At 32.5% G+C, this 22,294-nt stretch overlaps 1 protein-coding gene across 5 annotated transcripts; it reads left to right on the top strand.

Moving 5' to 3' along the window:
- The first annotated feature begins 11,149 nt into the window (after positions 1–11,149).
- LOC105176073 (UDP-glucuronate:xylan alpha-glucuronosyltransferase 1) lies at positions 11,150–15,267 on the top strand. 5 transcript variants are annotated; one of them, XM_011098757.3, is made up of 5 exons: positions 11,150–11,293; positions 11,712–11,767; positions 12,358–12,564; positions 12,916–13,544; positions 14,000–15,267. In XM_011098757.3, the coding sequence occupies exons 2-5, from the start codon at positions 11,748–11,750 to the stop codon at positions 15,025–15,027; spliced, it is 1,884 nt and encodes a 627-aa protein (XP_011097059.1). In that variant the 5' UTR covers positions 11,150–11,293; positions 11,712–11,747; the 3' UTR covers positions 15,028–15,267. The 5 variants fall into 5 exon arrangements, with proteins under 5 accessions (XP_011097059.1, XP_020554375.1, XP_011097060.1 ...); XM_020698716.2 differs by having other exon boundaries at positions 12,934–13,544; XM_011098758.3 differs by having other exon boundaries at positions 11,192–11,487.
- The last annotated feature ends 7,027 nt before the right edge of the window (positions 15,268–22,294 follow it).

Raw genomic sequence — 22,294 nt, forward strand, 5'->3', positions numbered from 1 at the left:
AGTAACAATCATCTTATGAAATGATATAAGCAAAGGAACTGCATCAGCCTTTTGTTTCATGAGAAATGTCCAGGTACATTTGCTGTAGTCATCCAAAAATTTTAACTACAAGCACAATTGGAAGGATTGTTAATTATAGGGTCCCCAAATGTCTATGTGCACAAGGTCAAAGAAAGCTTCAGAAACAGATTCACTTAAGTTAAAAGGAAAGCTTTTGTTGCTTAGCCAATGGACGTATATCACAACCGTTGATTTTATTCTGATTATTTCTGAACAAAGAAATATGTGAAAGTACATTCTGAGACGAGTATCCCAATCTTTTATGGCACACATCCAGAGCATTAACAGCATAATGACAAAAATGAGGATTAGATTCACGTTCAAAAGATTTAGCTATTTCTATCTAGAAGGATGCTTCATAAAAAAAGTATAACCTTCCTATAACTTTTCCTACAGCAAGAGTTTCCTTAGTCTTGAGGTCCTGGAATGTGCAACAGAAGTCAGAAAGAACAAAGGAAACAAGAGAGGTATCACAGCTTGTTAACAGACAATAAGTTGTATTTAAGCTCAGGCAAATGAAGTACTTCTGTAAGTTTAAGTTTGTTAGATAATGTGATATTTCCAGTTCTTTCAACAAGCTTTCTTGATCCATCAACTAGATAAATATAAGAATTTGTCATAGTCTTAGTTAAAGAATCAAAAAGATTTCTATCCTTACACATATGTGTGGATGCACCACTATCAACAATCCAAACATGTATACTTAGCTCATAGCAGAATTTAGTTAGTGGAGATTTACCTAAAAATTGATAAAAAAAACTGTTTGTGTATTAACCTGTATGTGTCCCTTTTCTGTTATCAATTTCTGCAGCTCCACCCTGATCAATTTTGATATCATTTTCTTGTTGAACTCGTACTGTAGCAGCCACATGCTTCTCCACTTCTCTAGCATTCAAGACTTGACTACTGTTAGATTGTGGCCTTTTTTTTTTTTTTCAACCAAGGCTTTGTACCACTCAGGATAGCCATGAATTTTAAAGCATGTATTCTTCAAGTGCCCTGTCTTCACACATTCATCACAAACCATATTTTGTTTTTCTGCTTGTGTTATTTTCTTCTGTGGGATTCTTAGCATAAAGCCAAAGTTTCTTCTACCATCTTTGACTTGCATTACCATATTTTGTGTTGAACTAGTGATCTCAGTATTAATTTCCCTCTGCTTCTCAACTCTTAAAGCCATAGAATATGCTTTATTAACACTTGGTAAAGGCTCCATTAACAAGATTTGATTTCTTACATGGTAAAAACTATCATGCAATTCCATCAAGAATTGTATAAGTTGAGTTGAGAGATTTATTTCTGCAAAATTCTTAGATGCTTTAGATTCACATTGTGGCATTGGCTTGAGCCAGGTAAGTTTGTCCCATAATTCTTTTAACTTTGCATAATATGCAGACACAGATAGATTTTCTTGTGAGATGGTTGTAATTTTCTTTTGAACCTGGTAAATCATTGAGCCACTACTCTCACCAAATGTGTTTCCAACTCAAGTCATAATTCTCTTGCTAAATTAATGTATAAGAAATTTTCCACAATATCTTTGTAAATGGAATTTAGTATCCATGAAGTGACCAAATAGTCATTTCTTACCCACTACTCATATTCTTCTGAGTCTTCTTGCGGTTTTATGCTCTTCCCATTATGAAATCAAGTTTCATCTTTGCTCCCAGCGCTATTCGTATGGATTGACTCCAAGACAAGTAATTATTCCCATTTAAAAGAGTAGAGATCGACCACATTTCTCGATTCTCTAATATCTGTAGCTTCATAAAGTGGATTTTCAGCCATTCTTTTTTGTTTGTGCATCTTGCTTTCTGATTCTGTCATTGTTATGATTTTGTTAAATGATGCGTAAAATTGAAGGGATTTCAAGAAAGCTTGAAGAACCAATAAATGGCTCTGATACCAGGTCAAGAATCAAGAGAATTAAGGAAAGGAAGCAACAACATTTCTGTATCTATATTCACTTGAAGAAGTACTGTGATCATCCTTTTATACAAGAGATTGGCAATTAAACCATACTTAACGGCTAACAACTATCCAAACCAATTGAAAATTGTTAATGACTAAAAGAGTCGTATTTACACTAAAAGGAAATAAAAGCGTAAGTACAAGTTAACTAATTAAGAAAACGTTATCGCATTTGCTCAACAGCACTTTCAAGCTCAAATGACATTATTCATCGTCTTCTTCTTCAATCTAGTTTGAGCTCCAGCTTGCTTCTTTATCCATAGTTGTCTTCAATAAATACACAAAAAAACAACCATTATGAGCTTAATATATCAAAACAATAATATATTACGTACAATGGACTCATAATGTAATTCATTTTATTTAAATATTTAATATTACATATATATAACATTGTTGTTGAAGAAAAATATAATATATATTACATGTAATTGGCTAATGGATTTAATTTTTATTTTTTATCTATTGATATTTTGCATGAAAATAAAAAATTCCATAATTATCTAAACGCACTTAAAGTTAGACAAATATTTAGATGTTTGTATATTTTTTTAGGGAAAAGTATTATTTTAGTCCGCTAAGTATGCCTAATTTTCATTTTAATTCGATAGTTATGTCCATTTTTATTTAGATCCAGTAACTTACGAAATTACTTACTTTTAATCATCTGACAGATTTTCGGACAATTTTACCCCTATGAGTGCATATGGACTAAAATTGCATTTCAAAAGTTGCATAGGGGTAAAATTGTCCGAAAATCTGCCAGAGGACTAAAAGTAAGCAATTTCGTAAGTTACTGGACCTAAACAAAAATTGACATAGTTATTAAACTAAAATTAAAATTAGGCATATTTAGCGGACTAAAATAATACTTTTCCCATTTTTTTTTATGAAACATGGTTCACTTACTTATAATATCTAAGACATTAAAATTTATCAAACTAACAAATATGTAGATGTATTAGTATTTTTCTTCCTTATTATTAATTATATAGATTAAGTTATATTAATCATTTCTTCATTACGTAAACGATATTTTAATATTATTTCATTAAATAGTTATGTTTTTATTATTTTTATAGATACAAGTATTTTTATCAATACAACAGTATATAAAATATTTATATATTGTATACATACTCTTGTTTAAAATATTCATTCTATATATTTAGATATAATATATATATATATATATTAACTATTAGTAAATTCCTTCCTCATATATAGTTTTATTTATATATAAATGCGACTGCAAACAAAATAATATTATTTATATGAATATATTATTTTGTAATTTTCGATGAAATTTGCCTTGAATGTATGAGGTTTTTTCTTCTTAATTGTTGTATTTTATTGCCAATTTCAATTTTAAGAGAACTACAATCACTTCCCCTATAACTTTTTTTTTTTTTGAAATAACTCAACTAAAATTATTTCCGTCAAATATCAATAACTAACAAAAATAATTACAATAATCATATCCTAATTAACAAAATCAGATAAATGAAATTTAAACATCAACATGCTATGCAATAGAATAATATCTTACGTATATAGCACTACTATACAACATCTCACGTATATAGCACTACTATACAACATCTCACGTATATAGCACTATTATACAGTAAAACAACATTCCACACATATTGTAAAATTTCAAACTCATGATCTTCCTCAACTTCACCAATTACGCTTAACCTCCCAATCTGATCCGGCTCGTTTACGTGCGATCACGATCAATGACCACGATCTTACCCATGTCACCTCCCCAAATCTGATAAAACCTGAGGATAAGACAAGTGAAACTAGTCGGGTTCGTCCCCAACGACGACACTCTAATGCTTAAGTCAGGTGAGGTCGAAAGAAAATGATGCGAGCTAGGTTTGTGATTAAAATGATAAAAGTGAAGATATCTCTTCTCTCCGTGGCTGGGAGTATTTATAGGACATACATGGACTCCACCACCTGACGTGTGTCGTCACCTGGACTATTCATGCAATGACTAAGCATCCTCATGTGACTCCACTTGTCCGGGTAAATATACAGGTTGGATCCGGTCCTCCTAATCAGGCTACCATGAACACAACCCGATGCGACCAACGACTGACTATGTGACCTCAGAATTTTAATAAAATCCTTATAATTAAAAAAATTAAAAGCAAGTTTCTAATTATTATTCAAGACACCAGATCTAGTAAATAATTTCACATTAGGAGGTAATTATATTCCTAATATCAAAATTTGAGCAATTCCACGTGGTATCCTTCATTTATGAAATTGATCTTTTCACAAAAAAAATAAAATAAAACAATATCTTTATAACAATCACTACAAGAAATAATGTGATTAACAACAATATCTTTTTTTATGTTGTTTATTTAGTTAGAAACTATATTAGCCAAATCTTTTGTTAGTAAAATAGGAAGCTTTTAAACTCTTTTGCCATGACAGCTATGAAGTTTTGCAATATTAAAAAGTTCCTTTCTAATTGTAATAAGAAAATATTTTGTTTCTAATCTTACTTTTGAAATTATAAGAACTTAAATTCCTTACCCCTTTCTAAATTCGTTATTATTTACCAATAAATTTTCTCCCCTTTATGATTTTTCTATCCATTGGTATAATTTTTTTTAGTAAACATTGGGAAAGAAACATAAAAAGTTTAATTTATGATCCGTGAATAAATATTTGATTGAGTTAACACCACCTCTCCTCAATAGGGAAAAAAAACTCGTGGGCTCAAACAAATGCTCCTCACCCCTACTTCGTCGCTTAAATATATTTCTGATTTTATAATTTTGATACTTTTGTATTTTTATCCTTTATCTTTTTAGAAATTATAAAAGAGTCCTGTAACTTTTTGACATTTTGCAATTTTAATCCTTTCGGTGCTTGAGTTTACAAAAGTCAAAGGAATAATCATGTGCACCTCACGTGATTCATTTTAATTAAACGCTTTTGTTCTGATTGGTTCACTTTTGTCAACACAGACAAAAATAAAGAAAAAATTACATAACACACGATTTATTCCAGGCAATTTTTGCAAAAATCTAGCATCGCAAGAACCAAAATTGCTGAAATATCATAAAGTTACAGGACTCTTTTACAAGTCCTAGAAAGATAAAGGATAAATATATCAAAACACAAGGAGCACATAATTTATTTTGACAACTTTTTACAAACTCCGACGCCAAAAAGACCAGAATCTAGAAATACGAAAAAATTACAGGAGTATTTTTCAACCTTAAATAAATAAAAAATAAAAATATTAAAGTATAAAAAATTAGAGGATCAAAAATATATTTAAGTTCATGGTCCAATATTGTAATAAAAAAAAGTAGACACTAACACATAGAAAAAGGCACCAAACATGCGGAAGCCTACCCATGCTTGCAAAACAATTGCTTTGCTTTGAATATAACGTATTCACGTCTTTACAATTATTATTTTCCTCCTTTCCATTCATGGAATTCTTTTTTGATGCAAGGAAGGCTGTTTGAACCTTGTTTCATAAGATTGCCTCTTCTAGAGAATAGAGGTGGGCGTTCGGATCGGGTTGTTCGAGTCTCGATCCAATTCGAACGAGTTTGAGTAAATCGAATCAGGTAAATTTTATAATTTTTAGATTTCGGGTTGCTGAAACCCGATTTTGAATAGAACGGGTCGGTTATTGGGAGATAAATACCCGATCGGATTAATCGAGTACCCGACTCTAATTAAAAATAATAAAAAATAAAAAAGAAAATAGAATTATTTGTTGCTACTAATAAAATAATAAAACAAAAAAGAGAATGATATGTGAGTTGGTTGATCTACTTATCAAGTTATTAGTATTACGAATTGGATTATTTTATTTATTAATTTGAATTAATTGTGATATTATACTATTTTTAACTTAATAAATTGATATCATAATTTACAATAAATTTTTTAATAATATTTTTAAAAATAAAGTCGCTCCATGCATACAAATTACAATTTATAAGCATAAAATTTTCAAAAGAAATACATGCTTTTAAATATATATTTGATGCTTCTACTTTTCTTCAAATTTAAATTAACAAAAAAAAAAAAAAAATCGGTATCCGATTTCGGGTACCCAACTTTAACGGGTACTCAATTTTATTGGGTTTGTGTCGGGTAGTCAAATATACTATCCGACAAAGTTGGGTACCTGAAGCCAAAAAACCCGAAATCCAAAGTACCCGACCCATATCCACCCTTACTCTAGAATAAGGCAGGTCGAAGATTTATCACATTTTGCAAATTAAATTTTTTATTTCAAATTATGTTATATTTTTTATTTTATATAATTACATACGAATTATGTATATAAAAATTATGATATTTATTTTATTTAAAGAAAATTTATTAAATAGAATAAAATATGAAACATTATTTGGAATAGAAAATCCAGTCCACGCATTTTGGCACCAAAAAAAGAATTACTCTCAGCTACAATGTTAATCTCTCTGGCTAAAAATCGTGGTAAATAACTATTATCAATCACGCCTAAAAATAAAACGATGCAATAAACTAATTTTTCCATCATGAAAAAATTATTTGTCAATGTAAGAGCCATGATAAAACATTTGCCAAGATAAATATTTTAGTCACTCTCGCAAAAATTACGGCAAACAACCGTTACGTGACCATGATCAATGATTATTTATTAATTATAATAATTAATCATAATCGAATAAATGTTATATTGTTTGTAGTGTGGCACGTAATTTAACTACCTTGCAACCAAATAAATACATATTCACAAAAATAAATCCACATAACTACCTTGCTTAATTACTTTTTATGTAAAAAATAGAAGCAAATTCCTATAATATTATAAATAAGCAAATTATTTAAAATACAATAATTTATCTTTCTATATTTTTTAAAATAAAACAAATTTACTTCCTTATATAAGTTGGTTCAATTTATTTACGGGAAAAATGCAATTCGCCCTACTGATATATGCGATCGAGCCAAAAAAAAACCCTGTAAGAAAAAAAAATAGCAAATTACCCCCTATATTTAAAAAATTAAAGTAAATTACCCCTTATCTAGTCCGTTGATAGATGTTAATTTACGTTATTTTTCAAAACACAAAGAGGTAATTTGCTAAATCTTTTTTTATAGATTTTTTTTTTTTGTTTATTTCACATATCACAGGGGTAAATTGCATTTAATCCATTTATTTATTTTTTTTGTATTTTATAAAATGGTTTTGTATTTGTAGTCTATACTTAAATTTTTGCTTTGCATATCCGTAATGTATATGGTGGATGGGGCATGCAGCAGAATACTTAGCGAAAGGTGCAAGAGTTCAGTCATAAAAGGATGTCCCAACCGACATGTGATACGTTTTAAGTTCTTCCCCAATCATCTTCATTTGGTTAAGTAATGGTTGTCAACACTTTAAACTTCATCTAATTTAGCTACTAACTGTACATGTAATGATTTCCACCAACTTTATTAAAAATGTATTTTTGTGACGCAAGAAACTGTAAAAATCACGCTCACAAGCCCTCCATTATATTTCAGTCAATAGAATCATAACACGGAGAGTATGAAGGCCGTTAGCGAGTATAATGTGTCAAATGTTGTGCATAGATCAACGTGACGGCTAGTATATATCGATATCTCGAATTGTATGATTTCACGTGAGGACGTCATGAGTCCGTACATGATCGAGTTGAAGTCAAACTCAAATTGGTCCGTACGACCCGAATATTAAAATGCACAGGTCTTGCCTTGTTCTGTAATTTAAAAAGATTAATTACACTAAGACCTCCTCTGAAAATGAAACGTTGCACTTTTTCTTAATAAAATTCTGATATTACACTTACACCCTCTTCGAAAATTCTTTATTTATATCCAGTACCTTTCCATGAAAACTTGGATGAAAAATACTAAGGGTAATATTGTCAAAATACATTGGGTACTTCTTTCATTAGTTACAAATTTTATGCTACTCAATTTGGAGGAGTTACAATTCAAGATTAGAATATTCAAAATAAATGCAACAAATACATCAATATTTTCTAAAGGGAAAATTACAGTTTTAGTCCCATAAATTAGGGTCATTTTTAATTCAGTCCTATTTATTATAATTTTCTCACATTACATTCTAAAAGTTAAAAATTTTCTCATTTTCAGTCCTCACATGATTTTTTCGTCCAATAACTAATAGAGAAGTTAGAAGGCTGTTAATTCAGCACGTGTTTGAACTAACGGCTCTGTGACTTTTTTATTAGTTATTGGACAGAAAAGTATGTGGGGACTAAAAATGCAAAAATATATAACTTACGGAATGTAATATCAAAAAATCATAATTAAATAGGATTAAATTAAAAAAAAAAGTTCCTAACACATGGGACCACAAATGCAATATTTCTTTTCTAAAAATAGGTTTAGTTAAACAAATATTTTTTGTATTTTACAAAATTATATATAAGTATATTTTATAAAATTGTAATTATACTTATAAGTATAATTTTTATTTAGGACAAAATTTACAAATACATTCTTGAGATAAATTACATCAATACCTCATAAAAAGTTGTACTAAAATTTTATAAAAAATAGAACATTTATAATATTTAATTAAATTTAATTTCAGGATAAGTTATCTCCATAGCCAATCGCTATCCCACCAATAACATATCTCTTAATGAAAAGATATCTCAACTTTTATTCACCATCATCATACTCATAAATTAACCTAAAAAAGGAATTAGAGGATAAAAGCACAATAATAGAAAATGGCATTAGCAAAAATATAGCTAGGGAACTTAGGGATGTTTGGCTAAATTTATTAAAGATATTTTATAATTATTTTTTAGAATTTGTAAAAAGTTAAATCCTATTCTAAAAATAAATTAATAGCATATTTGGATAAATAAGATTATAGAATCACTTAAAAAAAAAGTTGAAAATTCGTTACTTTTTCTAATGGTAAATTACATCGCACTTTCTTAAGTTAGCCTAATTACATAAACACCCCTTACGTACCTTTTGTAAAATTACAAATATACACTTGAGGGGTGTTAGTTGTAATGTACATATAATTACAATTATAATATCGAGTGGTGTACATAATTTTACAAAGAGTATGGGATGTTTGTGTAATTAGACCTGACTTCTAGGGGCATCAATATAATTTACCCTTTTTCTAAAGGAATTTATAAGCTCTTTAATTATCATACTTTAGGACATTTTATAAGTTCTCATATTTTTAAAAAATTACAAATTTACCCAAACACCCCCATAATATGATAATATGAATTTTGGGCTAATAAAAGGTGGAAAACGATCAATGATGTCTCTGCCTAGTGTTTAAAACTAAGATTGAGGTCTCATGAACAAGTTCGAGGTTATGGGTTCGAGCCATCTCATTTTATGTGGTTATTGTAATTTATTTGTTCTTAGTTATTTGTTGAATTGATATAATTTGTCTACTGATTTTGGTTATATTAATGTTTTAGTTGAATTAATGTACTACTAAAAAAAATTAGAAAACGGGACGTCATACCAAATCTCCTATGACCCAAAAAAGGAAAACAGTAAATTACAAAGGGCTCTCCTGATGTTTGCCATAATTACAAATACACACTCGTTGTTTAAAAAATTACGAAATACCCTCCTGAAATTACAAATATGCTAATAAATATTTCCTCATAATGAGCTGTCATAAGGGGTATTTGTTATCCTATTTATAATTTTACAAAGGTATTCAGATAATTCACAAACAACGAGAATATATTTATATTTATGACAAATTTCAAAAAAGTCCGTTATTATATATCCAAAAGAAAAGGAGGAACATGCCAACTAGACAATGGCATGCCATACCACATTCTTGCAAGATGTGTCAATCATAAAAAACATGTAAACAAAGAATGTAATAATAATGCTAAAAAGAGACACCTCAGTCCAAACAAAAAAAGGGTGTGAGGCCAATTCTAATTCAAACACATTTCCATTAGCTCTTGACTGACTTGACAAATGAGTAGCCATTACTGCAAAACCAAATGACCACTTAACAAGAAAAGCATTAGGATTAAATTAGGTTAATTAGGTATTATGCATTAATTAATTAGTTCTTGGAGTTAATTAATCAAGAAACATAATAACCATATTGATTAATCACATCACACCAGCTTCCTTCAAGAAGATTAGATTGGATGGATGTTTGGTTAGAAAGATAGAACAGATTAATCATTACCAGGCCAGTTTCTACCTATATACATCATCAACCAAACCCTTGTTTCCATTAACCTAATTAACCCTCTACTCTTGTTCTTATTCTCTTTTTATTTTATATTTAATATTATTAATTTAAAAAAAAAAGAGAGTTGTTGGTATAGTGAACCAAACTCCATCTAACAAGTATTTGTAGTTTGACCAGATGCAAAATAAAGGGATATATATATATATATATATATATATATATATTCTTGTTTTTTGCTTTATTACCAATAAAGAGGGATGATTAATAAAATGGTAAGTTACATTTTCGTTTTCATATTTTGCCATCTATTTTTTTTGTTTTTACGTTAATTTATCATCTTAACTTTACGAAATTTTGCAATTTGCCTATACGATCATTTTTCTGCTGAAAAAACATCACATATGATATTTAAGGATAATGTAAGGGTAAAATATTACATGTACACGGCGTACAATCGATGTTTTTCCAGCAAAAAAATGATAAAGTGTAGATTTTTCGTAAAATTGAGATGGTAAGTTGACAAAAAAAAAAAAAATAGATGAAGTTTGAATGATAAAATGTAATTGACACTTAATAAATTATTACATGATCATATCTTTTCGTAAAAAAAATCTTAATGTAGATATAAACATCATAATATACATATATATATATATATTTGAGAAAAACCAATTTCATCAAAACTCCAAAAAACCACAAAGTAAAAAGACATAGATAGAATAAGTCACTCAACTGCTTAGCATATTTGTTATTTTCTTGGTTGTCTATATTACGTACTAGAGAGGAAAGTAGAGATGCCATTCTGGCAATATATTGAGGAAACTTATACTTTTGGTAATAATTTGTACAACTCAAGTTTCTGTAACTAAGACAGGAGAATTCAAATGTACGCTACTCAGTTTTATATACACCTTCCTTCCATGCTCTACCCTCTACCTGCTCAATATTCCATCACTTTCTCTTACTCCATTTGCAGAGGCCTCTACCAGCACACACAAACACATACCAACTCTCTCTCTCTCTCTCTAGGTAAAATGATTGAATCTATATTCATGAAGGTGGAACTCATGTCTGCAGTCATTTGTTGTCTTTGATCAACTTCTTTTAATGTCAGCAAAGCTTGTTTACTGGGATTGGACATGATCTTCTACCATAAGTTGGTATGAGTAGACATTCCTGCAAATGTCGAATAATAGTCGTTGATTTTTGGTCGAAAATTTGTGGTAATCTATCTACATGTATATATATTGCATGGGCTTCTGATCATCTAAGTTTTGTGTGTCACATGGTGTGGGGATGCTGAGTTCATCTTCTATGTATTGTGCTCTTTAAACTTGTTTATGGAATCCTATAGTTTCTGTTATAGTTACTACAACGTCTCGATATGTACCTTAAATATTGACGGTCGATGGTTTTGCTTATTAAAGCTTGATATCTTGTTGAACAGATTGTGAAAGGAATGATCAATAGTTTCTGAAGCCTCATGGATGCCCGACAACGACTGTGAGTATATTTCTTCGTTTTCATCTCCACTATCAGAACTTGTAAACCAGAATCAGATTGAAAGTTTATCCCCAACTTGTAAATCAGAACTTGTTAATCAACTGACAGAGTAACCTGATAACGGTTATCTCGAATGCCTATGCTAGTGTTGAATCCTGTCTTCTCAAACAAAGATTCCAACATGCCCCTTGTTTCAGAAAGAGGAGACGAGTTGTCATATTGTGACTTTTCTCTCCAACTGCAGATATCGTTTCTTGATCCTCCTTTCTTACAGTCCCGTGCTTCTAATTCCTTGTGATGATGGATTTTGAGGCCCAAGTTGCTTCATTAGTTCACTGTAAATCACATTCAGTACCGGCCTCTGCTTATGTCAAGAACGTTTGCGCAAGTCAAGCTCCATTTATTTGTTTCCTTCAGGATTTAAGGTTTCTGCATGGATCAAGATTGTGATAATTGAACAGCTCACTAACTGAATAATCATTAAAATCCTCTTAGACCTACTCGTCCTTCGAAATACTTCAACATAAGATATATAACTTTATTGACTCGCTCTGTTCATTCTGACTAATATTTACACGCCCTGTTGGCAGTGATGATGCGTACAAAAGAAAGTTACAGAAGATCAAAGTGAGGGGCGTCGAGAATCCTTTTAAACTTGTCATTGCTGGGAAGAGCAGTAGATGCAAGTTTCATCCCTTAAAATTGGTTTTGGTTATCATCGTACTCGGCTCTTTTCTTATGATATTTTCGTCTCCGACTGTCTGTCACCAGAACAGTATATCTCACCAAGTTTCTCAGTAAGTCCCACTCTCTGTGTTGTTTTATACTCATAATTATAGCTAGATTGCACTTTCTCCTTCTTTATGTCTTTATTTTTTATCCTCAACATGCATTTTTCACACAATAGGGGTATCAGTCTCATTAATAGATATTGCACATATCATCTGCCATATTCTTGAGCCTTGAGATGGTTATATCCATAGTCCGGTGATACTGCAGATTCAAAGTAGAAGTAGTGTGTTCTTTGAACGTGGATTGAGGGAGTACGTCCATGGTCGATGTTTAGAACGTCTTATAATCGTGGAACTCATAAGCAGTATTTGAAAGTGACGCTCGATAGGCAATGATGAATAGCTTATTTAATGCAGGCAACGTTTTCTGAACAGGTTGATATGGGGTGCCTCAGATCCTCGCTACGTATCAGATTTAGATATCAATTGGGAAGAAATTTCAAGTGCATTGAAGAAGTTACCTAATGACGCGAAGATTCAAGGTGTTGGCCTTCTAAATTTCAATGAGCGTGAAGTCCATCAATGGAAGCAGTTCATTCCCACTGCTAGTCACTTGAGTCTGCACATTGATTACGCGGAGAAAAACGTCACTTGGGAATCTTTGTATCCTGAGTGGATTGATGAGGAACAGGAAGAAGATGTTCCCATTTGCCCTTCTTTGCCAAAAGTTGAAGTGCCAAGGCAACGGCTTGATCTCATCGCTGTCAAACTTCCCTGCAGAAATGAAGGCAACTGGTCCAGAGATATTGCTCGACTGCATTTACAGATCGCTGCTGCTGGTTTAGCCGCCTCTTGCAAAGGCACGTATCCTGTGTATGTGCTTATCCTGACAAGGTGCTTTCCAATCCCCAATTTGTTTACCTGCAAGGATCTTGTTGCACATGAAGGCAGCATATGGTTATATAAACCACGTTTGAATGCACTGAGAGAGAAGCTTCAGCTCCCAATCGGATCATGTGAGCTTGCACTTCCGCTTGGAGTCGTAGGTAACAGCAATCCAATTCCTTTTCTTCTTTGCATATAAAATAGAACTAGAAACGACAACTTTGTTGCTCCGTTTTGTGTTTCATGCACAAATTGTTAGACATGTTAAACGATTCTCTCTCTAATAGCTTAAAGTTTTCAATAAAATGTTCACTCAACGTCGTGCTAGAGTAAGGACAACCAAGTGTTTCACACATTAGGCTTCACAAAAATGAGAATACTAACTGCACCTGAAGGAACATGTTGCAGGTATTCAATATGAAATGACTCTCCTCTCCAACGACTTAAACTTTTAAATCAACTTGTCATTCATCAGAAATCAAGAACGCCACTTTCGAGAAATTTACTTTACTTCTGAGTTCCGTTATTGAATTGTGATCATAAGCATTCATAACCTGGCTCAATCGAAGCCCATAGGGATCATAACTAGTTACTGACAAGGTTCTAATGAAAACAGACAGGGATTACTCAGGAAGGAGGCAACGAGAGGCATATGCAACAATCCTGCATTCGGCACATGTCTATGTTTGTGGAGCCATAGCGGCAGCCCAGAGCATCCGCATGGCAGGGTCTACTCGAGACCTTGTGATTCTTGTTGATGAAACAATCAGTGAATATCACAGGAGCGGGCTTGAATTGGCGGGCTGGAAAGTAAGGACCATAAAGAGAATAAGAAATCCTAAAGCTGAGAAAGATGCTTACAACGAGTGGAACTACAGCAAGTTTAGGCTATGGCAGTTGACAGATTATGATAAGATCATTTTCATTGATGCTGATCTTCTCATCCTCCGAAACATCGATTTCTTGTTTGGGATGCCGGAGATCTCTGCAACCGGCAACAACGGCACACTCTTCAATTCAGGAGTTATGGTGATAGAGCCATCAAACTGTACGTTCCAGCTTCTGATGGATCATATAAACGAAATCGAATCGTACAACGGTGGAGACCAAGGCTACTTGAATGAAATTTTCACCTGGTGGCACAGGATACCAAAGCACATGAACTTCCTAAAAAATTTCTGGATTGGTGACGATGAAGTAGTAAAGCAGAAGAAAATTAGACTCTTCGAGGCAGAACCACCAATTCTTTATGTTCTTCACTACTTAGGAAATAAACCATGGATGTGCTTCAGGGACTATGACTGCAACTGGAATGTGGATATCTTACAAGAATTCGCAAGCGACGTCGCTCACAGGAAGTGGTGGAAAGTGCACGACGCCATGCCCGAAAAACTACAAGAGTTTTGTCTACTGATATCGAAACAAAAGGCGCAGTTGGAATGGGACAGAAGGCAAGCAGAGCAAAGAAACTTCTCAGATGGGCATTGGAAGATCAGAATACAAGATAAGCGGATCAAGAAGTGCATCGATCCATACTGCCATTGGCAGAGTATGTTGCGGCATTGGGGTGAAACAAATTGGACAGAGAGTGAATTCCCTGTTCCTACACCACCAGCATTGATCACAACCTCTGCTAGTTTATGATCAATAGCTGTTTTTTGCTTCCATCCACCACTAGACAGATTTTTGGTTCAGGGGCTTTACAGTTCTGTCTTGATAGCATGCCTTTGTCATTGCATTCTGAGTTCTTGTCGGTTACACATGGACGCAACAGCATAAAGGGGCCTCACTCGCACTTGAAACCTTGAGAATGTTTTCATATTTTTTGAAGTTTCTCGGGCTGATATCATATAGGATAATTGTCCTCTCGCATATTCAGTTTAATATGCTTGTCATGTGATCGATGATTCTCATTTAATTCTACACCAAACAGTATTACAGTCGGAAAAAATACAACTTAATATGAGAAATTAAAAAACAAAAGAAAAAGAAACCATTTTGAAAAAGAAAAAATAGCAAATTACCTCCCCGTGTGATCCAGATCGAAATCCACGCGACCTTCCTAGACAGATGGAATGATCTTCTAGGTTGTTTGAGCTCGCTACCTCTCCCAGACAAGTGTAAGAGCCCTGAAAAAAGAGAAGTAGATCATTAGGCTTGCTAGGGAGGCCCCCAACTAAGACCCGTTGATTCTTAAGTCAGTGTTTGGTACCGAGGTAGCTAATAAATAGATTGCTAGAGCATAAGCGAGCTCAAGATCTAAAATAGAGTTTTGAGCGCAATTAATGTCTTACCATAAATGCACTGACTATGGAGTATTTATAGTGTATGAGGGGGTCCAGTTGTCTAATAGTTGTCCGCCACATGTGTCGGGTTATTGGGTCAGGTCGTTGGTCTCGACCCGAGTAGCGACCCGAACTCATAAAAAAGACGTGGATCCTCTGGGTAAAGTTGCAATTTTGAACTCTTCCAAGGGCAAAATAATCTTTTCATATAAAATTAGAGTTATACCCATCTATTCCCCTACTTCTTCTTAGTGCGTCTAGCACGCTAAGAGAAGTTAAACAATCATTCGATCGGAGCCTTTGGATCCTTTTTTTGTTGTCTTTAGCATCCAACCCTTGGTTTTGGTGCGCTTTTCCATGGTCTAACACCTATAAATATGGGAGGATTTGACCTCATCACTGCTACTCATCTACGATCTGCTTACTCTAGGTGCGATCTACTACCTTTGAGTGCGATTTACTTGTCCTCGGGTACCTTCACTTCCAGGTACTTCCTCGCTACCTCCTTTTTCTTTTTCGTTATGTCTTCAAGTCCTAGTTCAAGTCTGGAGTCTAGCTCTGACTCTACCTCCATCAGTTTGTCCGCTACCTCAGGCCAGCTTTTAGCCCATAAAAATCATGTCAGCCCGTCTTCTAGGATAGATATAGATGGTGACTTAGAAATCGTAACCCCTAATGTGACCCTCGAGCAATACGAAACAATGTTGGCCAATGAACCCTGGCTTAGTATTGAAAGTACCTTACACATGACTGTTGTAGCGATTAAGAAAAAATACCATATCCCCCAAAATTTTGAAATTATTCTTCCTTCCTCTTTCGACCGGATGCACCAACCTCCTCTAGGTTGCTGTCCCATTTCCGTAGTTCATCTTGATGCAGGCCTGCGCTTTACTCTTCCGCGACCTGTTGCCCGCATATTATATAGGTTAGAGGTATGTCCTATGCAATTAGCTCCAAACTCTATTCGCCATATATTTGTATTTATCATAGCCATGCATCATCTGGGGCTTGAACGTGCCTTGACAACTTTTGGTCACTTTACAAATTCACAACCTTGAAGAGGTCTGGGGATCAAGGTTTTTTGTATCTCACCGCTAAACCCCAATTGCGCGTTCATAGCTAACTTAAAATCAAAACTTTTGACTTGTAAGATATCTTTATGTAGATCGCACTGTCATTGTCCTCTTTTTGCATTTTTGTGATGTGGGTGACCTCAATCCCCAACTAACTTGTATTTAAAACAATTCTGCCATATAATGACACCTTTCTTAATGCAAAAGCTATTTCATGTCTGCGAGCTTAAATAATTCCATATAATAAATAGTATCAATTCTAAATCAATATTGTAGTTTTTTCTTAGATGGGATCTCCTTCATATAGAAATAATTAGGTTGTCTTTTTCGGACTTGTATTCTTATCCATATGCGATCTTTTCTAGATCATCATAATTTGGTCGTCTTTCTAGGCACGATCTTTCTCAGATCAAATAGATTCTTCAAGTAGGGACCTTTCTCAGGTCTATCTTTTTCAGACTAGTGATCTTTCTTAGATCCAATAAGTTCTTCAAATTAGCGACCTTTTTCAAGTCTGTCTTTTCAGACTAGCAATCTTTCTTAGATCCAATACGTTCTTCAAATAGCAACCTTTTTCAGATCCGTCTTTTCCAGACTAGCGATCTTTCTCAATCTAATAGGTTCTTCAGAAGCGACCTTTCTCAGTTTCGTCTTTTTCAGACTCAATCCTTCTCAGATCGAATGGTTTTTTCAAATGCAAACTTTCCAGGTCATTTATCATTAATCATTTATTTCAATATAAGTGTAACCCAAAAAATACAATTTATGACGCGCGAGTTTGCAAATACAGAGAAAGTGATAGCCTTTTTAAGGCTTCCTTATATATGCGTCGTCACTAGAATCAAAATGATCTTTTTCAGATCGATTTACAAGTGATCTCTCTCAGGACATTACAGAATTGAACATATAATACTCTGTCTTTAACGCTAGCAGAAACATTGATACCTGCAAAAATTAATACTCCAAATAAAAACAATTGAAACACGTAACGCACATATCATCTATCTATTTGTTTGTATCTCTAGCTATTTATATATACCAGAATGTATCACGTGCGTTGTACGTGTAAAAATATATATTTAAAGGTGAGTATATATTCTTTATTAGCTACAAAAAAATATTAAGTTCATAATTTTATTTATATTTCTATCATTGAAACACTAGCATATACAATTATATATTCTAAAAAATTGATAATAATTAGTTTAAAATTATTTAATCTATTATTTGGAATTCACTTCTAAATTACTTGATTATACTATTAAACCAAAAAAAAAATCCTTAAAACTAAAATTTTTCGTTTTGTATTTACTAATTATTTATACATGCACATTAATTATATTTTCTTTTTAGAAGTCTTTTATTGATATCTTTTATTTCTAAATATTGTAAAATTTATTGATATACTAATTCTTTGTTACTCTTAAGAAGAAATCATCCAAAATAGAATAAACCCTTAACACCAAAATAATTATATTTTGTATCTTATGGTCTAATGTTAATTATATTTCAACAGTGACTATCATAATTAAATTTTACATTTAGTTATCGAATGTAATATTGGCAATACTATTTATGAACCTCTAACTTTCAGTCATTTGAGTTGTATATGTTGTTTTACTTTTATGATATCGTACTTTTCCTGTACTTTTATATTAGATAAAGTACTTTATTAATATGTTCTTTACTTCCGTATACAATTTATTTAAAAATTAATACATAAATGACTTTAAAAAAATATTTAAAGAATTAATTCATGCTGAATACAACCTTGATAATGCTTATTGAATATATTTTGAAAGAATTTATAACTGTGGTGCTATTTTGTCTATCATAAAATATTATTTGCTTTAGTTTAGAATGTTTATTCATGCATTAATTGCAATTTTTCTAAATTATTATTTTAATGATAATTAAGTTTAAAATGAGGCGGCGGCCAAAGCCCGAGCAGTCGATATGCCCGCAGAACGCCGTCGCCCCGATCGTGGCGGACAGCACGCGCCTTCGGTGTGCTTCGGCAACCGCGCGCTCTCGAGGCTGAATGGGAAACCTCATTGTTTCTTTTGGGGGGGGGGGGGGGGCAGAGGGCTTCGGCAGGGTGACCCTCTTTCGCCATACCTGTTTGTGCTTATAATGGAAGTCCTACAGTTGGGTTTCCTACAGTTGATTGAACAAGATGAATTATTTTCTTTCCATTGGTTACTTATTTTCCTTGGAATATTCCTTCCACTCCCCCTATATATACACAGACACTCACACATACGAATCTTCGAACACGTCAAAAACCAGTATCGTTTCCGTGCAACCTTCTGTCTAGGAGGGAATGGAATAAGGGTCTACCTATCTTACCCTATTGGACTATCTGAACTAGCTGCTCTGACCTATGAGTTCTGAGCTAGATGTTTCTTCTTATGACTTATGTAGCTATTGAGTTCCTGTTGTTTCTTCTTTATCTGTCTTATCATAGGCCTCTTGGTTGGTTCATAGAGCCCTAAAGAGTTAGCAGCCTAGCTTGGTTCAATATTCATTTTCTGTAAGAAAAAATTCAATATTCAGTTTGATTTCGATCTTTTTTTTCAATTAACCATATTAGACCCAACATCTAACTAATTTTCATATTTATAAAAAGAATAATTTTATGGTTAATGCATACTTCCTTATTACAAGTATTGATTAATAAATAGCATATTTGCCTATAAAAATTGACAGGAAATTACTTTGGTTGAATTTTGCTTAAGGGCAAAAAAGGAGCTTGATATTGTTCTCCTAATTTTTATCCATAAATACCCACAATTTTTTATTTTTTGGACGTTCTAAATAAAGAACTTTTTTCAAAAAAATAAACTTGAAAATCAGTAGACAGTACTTCTTGTTGACTTGAGGGACTTGGTACAAGGTTGTCTGGAGAAGATGACCATGAAGCCCTGCTTGCAGGAGATTGAAAGCTGACCAAAAATTAGCAAATTTTTTTACAGGTATTATATTAATTTTTTAGTAAAAAATAATGAATTTATATATTTGAGTTATTTTTTTAATAATAAATAAGAGAAAGTTATAATAAAAAAAGACAAAATTCTAATAAAAAATAAAACTATTTAGCAGTTCTAATTTCTCTTAACGACTTAGATATATTTGTCATTGTCTAAGACCATAATTGGTAAGAAGGAATGGGGTACGAATGGAATTTGGTTTTCTCTTACAAAATTATCCTCATAAACCAAAACAAAACCTGCGTCTTTTCCATCTTTCACTTTCTCTCATTGTCTTCACGTATTAGATGTTTTATAAATGCATCAAATGTTTCCAAAATAAAAATATATTAAAGAATAAATTTATCAGAAAAATAATTTAATTCCATTACTATTCGTTCCTTTACCAATCATGTGATTGGAGTTAACTAATGAATGATCATTCGATTGCCGTATATTTCTTGTGTATACCAATCATAGAATGCTATTTAAATATGATTCATTTTCCATTCTTATTCCATTCCCACTCAATTTCATTCCTACATACCAGTCATGCCCTTATGGTATGAGCATATTATGATTGTTTTTTTTTTTTTTAATTATAGAATTTATTCTTTTATAAATAATTCTAAATTATTATTAAAAAAAATATTTAAGGGTAAAAGCGTCTTTTTACCGTGAAGAACAAACACTTATAATATTTATATTTATTTTGATATATTAATACATATATATTTACAAAAATAATATTTAATATATTATATATTAGTTATATAAAAATTATATATATATACATCTTTCTTAATTCTTCCTCATCATCCAGTCGCCGGACCGCCGCCGCCTTGCTGCCACCATCTCCCTCCCCTCGCGCCGCTGACCCCAGCCCCCTCCCTTCGCATTGTTGCTGCCCCCGCCACCTCCTCCCTGTTCCTCATCCTCGCGATGCCGCTGCAGTCACTGCCGCCTTCTCCTCCCCCTCCTGTGCCCAGATCCCCCCTGTCCGCCGTCTCCTTTTCCTCCTTCCCAGCCTCTGGTCGCCGTCTCCCCATCCTCCTCCCCCTCTCCCTCTCCCCCCCCCCCCCAACCGCCGTCTCGCCCTCATTGCTCCTCCTCCTTTCCCCCACGCCCAAATCCCCCCATCCCTGGCTGCCGCCGCCTCCTCCCGTCGGCCTTTCATATGTATATATTAATATATATATATATATATATTCAAATTTAATTATATATAATATATAGTTTTTATTTTTATTTAATTAAATTAAATTGTTAATTTGAATTAGATAAAATCAACTTTACTTTCCATCATTATTTTGACTTTGGTTCAAATTTTTTATTTATTTTTCAGGAAGAACATTACTGATTTAAGCATCATAGTGCTAACCTCTATTTTAGAGTTTAGCCCCCGAATAGTCGTCGGATTTTTGTAAAAGTCTTTTGACCATTGTGGTGTTGCTGAACCATAATATGTATCAATCTAATTGACACAAGATTTTATTTTATTTTGATGAAAAGTTCCAGGTTAATATTTATATAGAAATTAGTTCGAGATTGAGGTGTGAAATTTCTCTATATTAGGGCAAGATATAGGAATGACCATATGAATCTACTTAAATGCTAATTTTATGATAAACTTGCGAATAATAATTTTTGTGATGAATAAATTATGCCATATCAGAATCTTAGCGTCAGGAAATATTGTATATATTTTTAATTGAAATAAAACTATAATGTGAGAATTTTTTGGTCACAATTTTTTTTAAATTTTTTATAAACTAGATTTTTGAAATGTGAGGAATACTACTTAAAATAGTTCCTAATTTTTTAATATAGATTATGGAAAATTTTCATCACAGATTATTTGTTAATTTCAAAGCAAGATGAGTTGTGAGCTTGTTTGTGTATGTGCGAGACAGTGTGTATACGAAAAAAAAGAAAAAAAAATGGTGGGTTCTTTTAGTTTTTTTATTTTATTTTATGGGTTGAATCCATATAAAATTAACTTCAACCTATATCAAAATATACCCAATTCAATCCAGAAATAGTTGGATTGAGTTGATTCCATGGACCTTAACTCATTTTACCACCCTAATTTGGTCATATATAGTAGAATATAATCTTTTTTTGTGAAAAAGTAATTTATTGCGAGGAAAGTAATATTTAAAACGAGGGCGTATTAATTAGTCCCGTACACCATTTATTTGCAAGAAAATCGCTTTCCTCACAATTATATATGAGAAAATTATAGTCCATCGTGTTATAGTATATTAGGCCTAATGCAGGAGCTTATTTGTTAGATCAAGTTTGTGACTTTTTTTCCTTACATTACGCTAATGTGACAAAATTGTTACTTTATGTGATGAAAATTTTCCTAGGCAAAAGTATTTTTTTGTAGTGCAGCTTACCGATCACTTAATGGGTACGTGAAATTTTGTCCAAATTTTAATTGTAGAACCAAAAATATAATATACATTTAAGATATGAGATCAATAATGATTATTTCAAAAAACATATATGAATTTGCAAAAATACTATAAATTATAGTGTCAAAAATATAATTAACTCGAATAAACCGTGTTAGCCCATT

The sequence above is a fragment of the Sesamum indicum genome, linkage group LG13 (assembly GCF_026168435.1).
Source record: "Sesamum indicum cultivar Baizhima isolate 11 linkage group LG13, ASM2616843v1, whole genome shotgun sequence".
Classification (NCBI taxonomy): Eukaryota; Viridiplantae; Streptophyta; class Magnoliopsida; order Lamiales; family Pedaliaceae; genus Sesamum; species Sesamum indicum.